General features: G+C 40.6%; 1 protein-coding gene across 1 annotated transcript in view; it reads right to left on the bottom strand.

The window, feature by feature from the left end:
• Positions 1–11,585, bottom strand: part of eeig1a (estrogen-induced osteoclastogenesis regulator 1a) — a 36,143-nt gene extending 24,558 nt beyond the window's left edge. Inside the window, exon 1 of the mRNA XM_083911938.1 lies at positions 11,339–11,585. Within this exon, the coding sequence (XP_083768064.1) occupies positions 11,339–11,481 (143 nt within the window). The 5' untranslated portion in view covers positions 11,482–11,585. The remainder of the gene's footprint in view (positions 1–11,338) is intronic.
• Positions 11,586–12,232: the final 647 nt, after the last annotated feature.

Below are 12,232 nucleotides of genomic sequence, written 5' to 3'. Positions count from 1 at the left end.
GAACAAATATTAATGTCAGTGAGGCTTTTCCTGCTTACATGTTACATGGATAGATTTGCTTTTTTCCCCCACTTACGACCAGCTTAAACGTCGAGGTGAAGTTAAACTCACACTGACGTCTTACTAATCAGCTGTCCATGATGCTTTTTCAAACCTTACATAATGAAGTAAACTGTGTCGTGCTGAGCTAAGAGTCACACGAACTGGAATGTGATTTGTTTTGACCTTATCCGCGCTGCCAAAAATCTGGCAATCTGGCAAGACGACAGGTTGTTAAATCTCTGTCCAGTAAACTGGGCTGTTTCTCGCTCCATGTTACTGGTGTTGAAAAGTCCCTGTGTGCTTGTTATGTAGGAAAAACTGCACCTAAATGAAGCAAACAAAGTAAATAGAACTTCTCCAGTAGGATTGGGCCTGAAGACTGAAGCTGTGATTGCACCCTGACAGTACTCAGAAAGCCTGAAATGTAAACATGAAGTCTGGGATTCGAGTTGCCCCCGACAGGGACCCCTGAGCATGTGATGACTCAACGTGTCAGTAATGCAGCAGTGTGGGATCCTTATCTCTCCTCATCCTGGCTGCGTGGCTCCTGGGGGCCCTGGCCGTTTTGCAGAAACACAAACAGCAGCAGCCCGGGCCGGGCCGGGCCGGGTCGCATGGAGGGCTCAGATAAACAGTGCAGAGAGCTGAGGAAGCAGACAGATCCTGCAGAGGGGGGCGGTGACGTAAGGACAAACCAGGAGGGGAGTGAGGTGTCACGGAGGATGTTCCCGTACTCCGAAAGGGGTCACAGGGTCGATCCTCGCTGACGCTCTCAACATTTTAAACAACCATCTGCAGAAAGGACTCCGGATAGATCACTGTATCTCCCCCTTACATGTTCCCTCAATATTTAATTTGCACATGATTAACATCAACATGGACGTATTCGGAGAAAATGGGCCCCAGGGCATAGACATGTAAGAGACCCCCCACCAAGACTCTACTTTTAGTCGTTTTGAAATCATTTTGTTTAGATTGATTGTTGTAAGTGTTTGCGGTGGTTAAGCATCTAATTTAAGTCATTTTGCATCTTTTTGTGGTGGTTTTGCATCCATTTTAGAAATTTTACATTGCTTTGTCATGGTTCTTTCTTCTCTCTGTGGTCATTTTACATCTATTTTTAGTAATTTTACGTGTCTTTGTCATAATTTTTGTCTATGTGGTCGTTTTGTGTCTATTTTCAGTCATTAAGCATCTTTTCATGGTCGTTGTGGGGATTTTTCCGCAACATTTTATGAGCCAGGGCCCCTGACCTTATGGGCCCCTGGGCCTGTGTCCGGTAGGCCCATTCAGGGATCCATCCATTCTGCCCAAGGCCAATTTTCAACAACATGTGGGACCCTTCACCCTTAAGCCCTCTTCCATACATGCACTGCAAACCTGAACTTATCTAGACATCAACCCAGGGGAGCGGTTTGTGAGAAGGAACATGTCTGAATCATTTGGATCAGACATTAAACATAGTTTACTCCAATGGTACAGAGTCTGTGCAAAACCGGAAGAAAACAAACATCTGAGGGTGAAGAAGGGTGATTTACACAAAGACAGAATCGTTCTAACTGGGGAGATGATATTTGATATCAAAATGATAAAAAGGAAAACACATACTTCCTTTGTCAGTGGGTTTTTCGTTATCATGGACCTGCTCTCAAGTCGAAGTGCTTCAATCCGAGTTATTAATTATTCATCGTGACTGTGCTTTGATGACTCTTTTATTTCTGTTAATGTAATTCAAGATAAAATAGGTCAAACTTAAAAGAGAGAAGCTCTCACAATCAACTTCACGGGAATTCCCCTCTATGGAGGAAGAGACATTTTGATTACCTGGCCAGATACCAGAGGAATAATGTCCAAAAAAACACCCCGCGCCCCCGAACACACCTCCCCTCACATCCCGCCAAAATGGCAACGGCTGTAAAAGTGAGATGAAAACAGGAAACAGCTGTCGAGAAGCCCCCTCGTCCCAGTCGATTTTCTAACTCTCCTCACAAACTCCTTCCTTCCTTTTCTCTCACGGGCCAAATGTCCAACCAGGTGACAAAAGGCGACACTTTCTCTCTCACGGTTACACTCGTGGGTGCTGCAGGTACATTTTGGTGGAATAGTTTCGTGCTCGGATGCTTCTCTCAGAGCTGTTACACGGGACTTGTGTTCCTAATTTTTGAATTGGATGATTCTTAGTAGACGATACTTGATTTTCTTTGTGTGATTTGTTGTACTGCGGCTACAAATAATTATGGACGTACTCTGAGACAATCGGCCCTTGGGCACAGACATGTCAGAGGTTTGCATCTATTTATACTCATTTTGCATCTTTTTTGGTGGTTTTGCATCCATTTTTAGTCCTTTAGCATGTTTTTGTGGTTGTTTTGCAACATCTTTTCATCGTAGTCATTTTTTGTCTCTTTGTGGTCCATTTTTGTTGTTTTGTGTATACTTGTGGTCATTTAGCATCTCTTTGTGATCATTTTGTCATTTTTTTCAGCAACATTTTATGAGTCAGGGCCCCTGACCTCAGGCCTGTTAGGCCCGTCCACTATAGTAATTGCTGCTTTTATTATCAGTGGTAACTATCTTCATTCAAATTCAAGGTATTAGCTTGACTTTATACATCTGCCCCGCTACATCTGACAGCTTTAGTTGCTTTAGACCAACGATCCAAAATACAAAAATAATACATTTTCAGTGATAAAACAGCAACAAGTCCTCACATTTCAGAGGCTACAACAGAAAATACAGACTGAATTGTAAACTGAATAACTGTTGACTACAGTTCTTCTGTGCCATCACCCTCTCAGAGGAACCATGACTCTTCCACAGAGCTGTGAACAATCAGACTGGTTCCCCTGAGAACATGGCACTTTCAAAACAGTTAAAGCAGCGGCCCACAGGAGTTTGCACCTGAGAAAGCAGGTAAACACGTGTTTTTTTTGTTGCCATCACTTTGTGGGATGTGAAAGTCAACACAGAGCTCCTCCTTCACAGCAACAATCACTTAAAAACTTCAACAGGGACATTTATAATTCAACGCAGTCAAGTGCTGGACGGCGCCGGACAAAAGACAGTCAGGAAGCTCTGCCAACTCCACCCAAAAGTGATGGTCCTGAGAACTGCATCCTGAAACACTAACACAACCTGTGAACGAACAACGGGACACGATACTGGACCAGAAGTGAACCAGTGTCAGGAGTTCAAGTCCTAAGTTTTCTTAGTAATGTTAAAGGGAGATTTACAAGCTGGCATGTAATCTTTGTAGTTTGATTATTGTTCAAATCAAAGAAAAGGCTAGAAATACCTACTATTTTGTCTATTAGATACTCATACACAGACTGAGAGACTGCACCAGTCTAACAGATTCATACAAACCACAGACATACATAGAGAAATCTACAAAAATACAAAAACGACTGGCAGTGTGACATTTGGATGCATTTCTAGTACTCAAGAACACTTGGAAAAACTCAACACTGGAGCTGTTCGTTTGAAGTGCAAACACAATAAACCCAGCAATGTGGCTGATGAAACGGTTATTTTCATCATCGATTAATCTGTAGACCTTTTTCTCGATTAATGAATTAGTTAATTGCTCTATAAACTGTCAGAAAATGTTGAAAAACATGAATCAGTGTTTCTTAAAGCCCGAGATGACATCCCTCAAAACTCAAAAGGTATTCAGTTTCCTGTCACAGAGGAGGAAAGAAACCAGAAAATATTCACATTTAAGAAGCTGGAATCAGAGAATTTGGACTCACAATGATTAATCGATTATCAAAATAGTTTCCAATCAACTTAGTAGTTGACAACTAATCAATTAAGCAATTCTACCCAGCAACTGAAACAACTGACTCCCAATTGTGGTTCAGTTGTTACTGAAATGCAGATGTTAAAACTACCAGTTCTGGGCAGAAGGCGGCCTCTGTGAAGTGACAGCACTGGCTCCTTGTTAAACCCATTAGGAAACCGCGGCTGCACAGGACATATACCTGTTTTGCTTAACACGTTCTATGAATAAGTGTGGACAGACGGCATCGATGCAACACGATAGTCTGACGCCCGCGTGCTGTTAGGACATGATGTAACATTTTCAGCCATGACTTCCAGCTACTCTCTGAATCAAACATGATGGGGGATGAGAAATATAGACGATCCTACGAACCCTCTGCTTTGGCAGATCGTCAGAACGTTCTAATCAGGGCTGTAAACTAACTTTCTGCTCACCTGCCTAGGGGACCAGCAGATGAAAGAATCTAGCAGCCAAGTCATTTTCTTACCGGCCAAATAATACATTTCCTCTTTTTGTTGCATATCCATCTGTTTCAGTCCTTTTCATTGAGATAACAGTATTATAGAGCAATACATGCTTAGAAAAGAGACAAAGTATTATTAAGAAATACATTTTATATTATTAATTGAATTTCAAAACATTGCAAATGTAAAACTTTAACAGTGCAAAACTTTGACAAAGGAAACCCTCATTAATGACTCATCAGAACTACAGACGGCACCGATCCGATCCAGTCTGCATCTCTAATCAGAACACCTCATCACTGTCTTCAGCTGACACCCTCTGTGCACCACCATCCTTACAGTCAGAACGCCTGCTTCTAACTGAGCTCTGGGGCCACAGCATCACAGCCACATATCTCCCCGTGTTTTCCCTCTCTGGTTTAGTCACAGAGAGATGTGCCACCACATCGCTGCGCTCGGATCAAAGTCACTGCGGCACACTTTTAAAGAGCGGTGACGCGTACGCTGCGTTGCTTCGGAGGGGAACTATTTTCTACAGCGGTGACGTCGGGGGAGCTACTTCAGTGCGACACACAACAAATCACTGGTTTAGCAGGAATATTTGCTACGTCATGATTTATCATTTTATAGCTACTGCAGTGTTTTGCTATATAATGCATAATTTATTGCAAGACCATTGGGACAAACATTTACCCGCCCCAGGGGCATGTAGCCTCACAAATCAAGTCGTCAGGGAAATATTTTAGTCGCATTTGGCAATTGGCCACCATTAGTGACAGCCCTGATAATAATCCTTCATGATTTCATTTTGTCATATTGCACACCCCTATTTTTCAACATTAAAGCATGTAAACATGTTCTAGTAGAAAAACAAAATACAAGTATGAACCTAAAAATGAGCATTACAGGTCCACTTTAATAAGTAAAGTTTGTTCTAAATGTGTTCTCATTTAAGACTCACTGGCTGAGTTTTTATAAAAATGACCTATAACAAAACGGATTTTCAGTGAACTCAAAATAACTTTTTTTAAATGAACACCTGATGTGACCCTGTAATACCTGTGATGACGTTATGCATCTGTACATTTAAAGCCTCTTACTGAACATGGTGTGTGTGTGTGTGTGTGTGTGTGTGTGTGTGTGTGTGTGTGTGTGTGTGTGTGTGTGTGTGTGTGTGTGTGTGTGTGTGTGTGTGTGTGTGTGTGTGTGTGTGTGTAAATGACCACAGTCTGTCCACGTTGCCACATCACAAACACCCGCTGTGCTCCATCACAGCCTCCTATCGGGTGTCCTTTAGCCTCTAACTGGTCCAACATTCCTGCTTTTTCTTGACCTCTAAATATACAAAATTCCTCTCTCCCACTTCTTCCTTCACCTTCCTGATTACTGAGGCATCAAAGAAATGTCTCGTCGCACCCAGAATCAGGTTGTTGTGATTGTGTCTTCACTGCAATGTCAGAAACAGTCTAACTTAATGTCTAAAATGTCAAATTACAGCTGATGAAGCCTGAACTCGTGCACCAATGAAACCATGTTTTTCTGCCAAATCATGATGAAGACCATCTGGGTCCTAACGCTGCAGAGTGGATTGGGAAAATAGCTTTTGCACACACTATAAAAGCTGTGGGTCCAGGGGTCGGAGTTAACAGAGCCAAAGAACTAAACAGCCAGGCGATGGGTGCAGCGATGCCCGCACTCGACTGGAGTATGGACCGTGCTATCATCACGTTCACCGTAGACTCAGACTGATTACCCCACTACAAGTTTATTATTATGAAATATTTATTAATAATAATAATAATACATTTTATTTGTATAGTGCTTTTCAGGGTTAAACAACAAGCGTCAGTGTTTCCCCTCCCGTTATATTAAGGGGGGGGGGGGGGGCACTGCTAAACAGCCTTATGTTATTCATCTTATTTGCACGACGGCATGTTAGTTCTGCCTCTACATGTTTGCGTGTTTACAATTCTCAAAAAGCGTTGGACTTTCACTTTGCCATATTCTCTGTCATAATTTACCCACCATTCATATTTTAATACTTGGTTAATTATGCCTTTTCTTTAGCTGTGTCACATATTTTTGTACTGCTCTGTTTGTAGTTTACATCAGGAGGGTCCCTTCTATGGGATTTGTTGGCTCCTCTAACATTTCAGTTATTTCTTCTCCTTCTTACTTATCTATTATGTATTTTCTTATGCATATGCATATTCTTCATATATATGTTTTGCACCTCAGTAATATCAGAGGTGGATGACGGACGTCAGACAAAGAGAACATGACACGTATCAGTCACATTCGCAGCATGTGATCCTCTCTGCAGACTTCATGTGGTGCAGCTCGACCCGCTGCATAAGTTCGCTGTTAATTCCCTTCCACTATTCCCCGAACCCACAACAAGGCGAGGCTCCCGGGCCAAGCCCCCGCGCACAAAGGCTGGGCTTGTTAGTTCTGTGACATAACGTTAATCTGTGTCCGCCGCAGAGGGAGCCTCCCTGTGCCGTCGCCTGGTCCTCTGAGAGAGCCTTGTTTTCAGCCACAGAGATGATAACTGAGATGGGGGGGGTCTGAGCTGTTACATAACCTCCAGAGAGAAGAATGACCTCAGAGAACAAGAGGCCTCGGACATCGCTGCTGACAACGGGAACTTTTAGTTTGTTATTTTCTTCAAATTGCAGCTAAGAAAAAAAAAAATCTCACTGCATCATGAGCTGAAGCACAATGTTTTTGCATCACAACGTAACAAACTGACAAACATAATAAACTAATGCAACACATTCTGCGTGATCAAGTAACCAGACTGTTGCACAGTGCGGTCACAGAGCTGAACTGTGACTGAACATGTGATGTTGCATGTAAGCAGATGTGAGAACATATCCATTTCAACATTTCTTGGAATCAATGGTTGTTTGTTGTCTTCCTGTTTTTCACTTTGACATGAAGAGGAGGGCTCAGATTAAACAAGACTGAGTCTACGGTCCCCACTCTGAGGCTGCACTCCGGCTTAACATCAGCACGGCAGCCAGGTGTTTGCAACCCACCCAAAAGTTGTTGAAGTCAGTGGGGTTCATTTCAAAAGCAATCCGTCCAAACTCTTACGCTACGTCCCACAGCAGCTCTAATGCACAATTCAGATTTAGTGCTCACATCCTGACTGTTCACATTACGTCTTTAAATGTGGCCTGTCTACGGATGCTGTGTGAACAGCTCACACTCCTGGACCTGCATGTTCAGTCTGGTGTTGACAAAAGCGAACAGATTTATGAGATTAAATTTAGCAAATCTATGAGAAAAAAGCCGCAGATTTATGAAATTTAGTGCACATCGCATGATCTTGTAGATTTACTACTTTTAAATCTTATGAATCTGCGAATTGGCGATTTAGAAAAAAATAAAATGATATATATACTTGGCCCTAATATGCCGTCGTACCGATGAAAATCAACTGTATCCATTATTGTTTCTTTAATAGTTTAAAATTCTGGTATGGTGACGTCCTCAGCAGCAGCAGTAAATAAGGTGTTTAATAAATGAGGTCCTGCAGTGACTTCATGTGACGCAATGTCAACTCACGACTGTTTCAGGTGAGGGGCGCTCATGACATTTCCTTCTCAGGTTCGTTTGCATTCTGAAGCAAACCTGAGAGAAGGCAATGACAGAAGACAGTGTGAATCAGAGCCGCGTTTGCTAAAATAATGATAAGTTGCAGGTTTAAGATGAGATATTCCCTTATTACTCCCACAAAGGGGAGATTTCCTGAACATGTGGTTCTTTTGTTCTGCTTTGATCATCTGTGCTTTTGAGACTTAAATCTTACAATCTGCTCTTTTCTTCAGTGATGAAAGGTAAGCAAAACGGAAACACTCGCTGACAAGAAACCTGATGGAGATGACAGCGATCTGTCAGGTGGTCACTTTTCCCTCACACACACATGCACACACACCCCCTCTGCACCGGGACACGGGACAAACAGGGAGGTCGAGCACATCCAGAGAGCACTGGATCTGCTTTTACTGAGAGAAAATGTTCTCCCACGTACTGCACATCAGTCAGCTCGGGTGTTTGAAGTTTAACAGGCCTGTTTGAATCGAGCTACTCAACAGATCAGATGATGGACCTGGAAAATCAGGTCTGTCCTTTCATCTGTAAAAATGGGTCAGAGGTTCTATGCCAATAAAACACTTAGCCGGGCTGACAATATAACGCCTCATGTTGTTTAACAAGCTGAGGTTAGTTTAGTGCATCAGATTCTGTGAGAGAGGGGGAGCAGCGAGATCACAAACTAACCACCTAAAACCTAAAAAAAAATCACCGCAAAATCACTACATTTACCAAAATAAACACATATAAACTATATAGAATATTACAGAAACACCACAGGGCTTGGGAAAACTCCTTGGGGTATAAGAATGTAACAATTTAACTCCATAAATGCATTAAAGTGATATTGCAAGAGGAAAAAATGCTTTAATTGTATTAAAAGAGTTTTAAAATGCCTCTTTAATAAATTTTGCATGAATGCAGTGATGTTTAAGGGTTTAATCACTTTATATAGCAATATAAACGCGCAACAAACAAGTTTAAGAGCCATAAACAATATTATAAAAGAAAAGAATTGAAGAAATGTCAATAAATTCACAATATAGCTCCTTGAATGCAATTTAAACTCCAGTCAGTGTATTAATGTGACTTTAACGGAGGAAGAAACTGATTTTTAAAGAAGTTTTGCATGAATTAAGTGATGTTTAAGGGTGTTTTCATGCAAACCAACCACCTAAAGCAGAAGAAATCCTGCAAGGTGACTGCAAAAATCACTATATTTACAACAATAAACACACAACAAACAAGTTTAAGAACAGATATACAATTTAAAAAAAGACAATAAACTCACTTTATAGCTTCATAGATGGACTTAAAACTCATGTTAAGATGAAAGTGACTTTGATGGAGGAGAAAATGTGTCAAATTGCACTAAAATACTTTAAAATGCATCTGAAAATTAGTTTCTAGATGTATGGAATGATGTTCCAGGGGATATTTTTTCTGCGATTTGCAGTGTTAGTAGGTCAGACTGCAGGAAAGAGAGAAATAGGAGGAGTATAAACAACGTACAGAGTTTAAAAGGCCTTTTCTGTAATGCTTTCCCACCTATTCATCACATTACACCTGTTGTAGAACAAGAAAAATCTGCTAAAACCGGTCACGTCTCAACCTGGTGACTCTTTTAGCTGGTTTTTCTTTGCCACAATGAGATCAGGAAAGGGTCGAACCGTCTCCAGACTCTCACAGCGTCTCGTCTTTACCCTCAATCGAGTATAAAAAACAACTGGAACGGACATCAGACGAGACTTTGAAGGCTGTGTAGTCTAATAAGTGCGTCCAAGACAAGAAAAGGGAAGAAAGAGATGAAAGTTGTTGATGTTAATGAAGTCCAGGGAGAGAATCTGGACTCCACTTAACCACATCCTGGTGCCGTTTGAACCAGAAACTACAGGTCAACAGCAGAAAGAAGCAGAGGGTTTGGAAGGTTTGCTCGTGTTTAGTCTGGTCGTCACTTCACATGGCAACACCCTGCGTTTAAACGGGACTCTGAGAATAACCAGCAAAAACCGCACACCTGAAGTACTTCAGTGCAAACAAAGCAGCAGTAATTATTTTATTTAGATGCACTTTTATGTTACTAAAGAGGGGGAACCAACCACCTAAACATAAGAAAGCCTGCATGACAAAATACACTATATCTACCAAAATAAACACACCACGAACCATATAGAATATCATAGAAACACCACAGGGGTTGGAAAAACTCCTTGGGTTATAAAAAATTGGATTCAATTGTACCAAAAGAGTGTAACATACTTAATAAATAACAGTTAAGCAGATATGCAGTGATGTTTAAGGGTGTTTTCATGCAAACCAACCACCTAAAACATAAGAAATCCTGCATGATGACTCCAAAATCCATATATTTAGCACAATAAACACACAACAAACAAGTTTAAGAACCATATCCAGTATTATAAAAGCCATAAAGTATTAAAGAAATGTCAATAAATTCACAATATTGCTCCATAAATGCAATTTAAGCTTATGTAAGTGCGTTGACGTCACTTTGACAGAGGAAAAAAACTGATTTAATTGTATCCAAAAAGTTTTAAATACTTATTTAATAAGTTTTGCATGAATGAAGTGATGTTTAAGGGTGTTTTCATGCAAACCAACCACTTAACAGAAGAAAGCCTGCATGGTGACTGCAAAATACTCTTTATTTACCAAAATAAACACACCACGAACCATATAGAATATCATAGAAACACTATAGGAGTTGGAAAAACTCCTTAAGTTATAAAAATGTAACACTATAGCTCCATAAATGCAATTCAAGCACTTTTAAGTGTAATAAAGTGACTTTGGAGGAGAAAAAAACACTTCCAAACTGCATTAAATTGCACCAAAAGAGTGTAATATACTTATTTAATAAGTTTTGCATGAATGCAGTGATGTTTAAGGGTGTTTTCATGCAAACCAACCACCTAAAACAGAAGAAATCCTGCATAGTGACTGCAAAAATCACTGTACATACCACAATAAACACACAACAAACAAGTTTAAGAGCTGGTACACAGTATTAAATAGACAATTAACTCACTTTATAGCTTCATAGATGCACTTCAACTCATGTTAAATGTGTTAAAGTGACTTTGATGGAAGGAAGTGGTAATAAATTGCACCAAAATGCATCTGAAATGAGTTTTGCATGAATGCAGTGATGTTTACGGGTGTTTTATTGCAAACCAACCCTGCAAGGAGAGTGCAAAAATCACCATATCTACCACAACAAACAAGTTTAAGAACCATACAGAATATTAGAGAAACACCAAAAAGCTTGGAAAACTCCTTAAGGTATAAAAATGTCACTTTACAGCTCCATAAATGCAATTAAATCAGTTTGAAGTGTATTACAGTGACTTTGTTGGAGGGAGAAATGCAGTTTTGCGTGGATGCAGTTGATGTTTAGAGTGTTTTCTGTGATTTGTGGTGTTTCTACCTGGAAGAAGTAGCGACGAAGTCTCCATCCAGAAGCCGCATCTTGCAGAAAAGAACTCCGTTGACAAAGGGCACCGCGGTGAGTTCCTCCAGAGTCAGTTGCGTCTGGAACTTGAATTTCTTCTTTTTCACGAAGAACGCCATCGTCTCGGCGCTTCTGTTCACATGAAAGTCAACTACAGGAGACAAAGAGTCGGCCGCGGCGGTGAGACGACGCACAGCCACAGAAAACAGACGCTTCTCCGCCGTTTTCCTTCTGCACCGAGGCGACAGAGCAGGAACTTTAGCGTCATCAAGCTAGCTGAAGACGCGTCACACAACTTCCGATCTAAAACCTTTCGGAGTAAAAGCTCAACTCTAGAAATGCACCAATTCAAAAAATGGATAAAAATACAAAGTACTTGAATTTAGTATAATGTTGAGGTGCTATTTGTATTTAAATAAGTGAGCGAGCCTCGCAGAAAACGCTTTTTAAACTCTGGTTACGTGGTTTATACTCCTGTCTCTCTCTTTCTTGCAGCGTCTGACCTACTAACACTGCAAATTACACAGAGAAACACCCATAAACATCCACACCCATACATGCAAAATCTCTTTCAGAGGCATTTTAAAGTATTTTGGTACAACTTAATGGATTATTTCCTCCATCAAAGTCACTTAAATACACTTAACATGAGTTTCAAGTGCATCTATAAAGCTATATTTTTGTGTGTATCTGTTCTTAAAGTTGTGTGTTTATTAGGCTAACTTTAGTGATTTTGCAGTCACTACAGGCTTTTTTGACACTGTGTAACCATAGAAGTGACTTAAAAAAAGAAAAGGAACAAATCTGTGAAATAATAAGAGCAGAAATGTGGAAATATATGAAAATAAATAAATATAAAAATACATGAGT

The sequence above is a fragment of the Echiichthys vipera genome (genome assembly GCF_963691815.1).
Source record: "Echiichthys vipera genome assembly, chromosome: 4".
In the NCBI taxonomy this organism is placed as follows: Eukaryota; Metazoa; Chordata; class Actinopteri; order Perciformes; family Trachinidae; genus Echiichthys; species Echiichthys vipera.
Note: the sequence above shows the minus strand (reverse complement) of the source record. Positions and strands in the feature narration are given on the sequence as shown.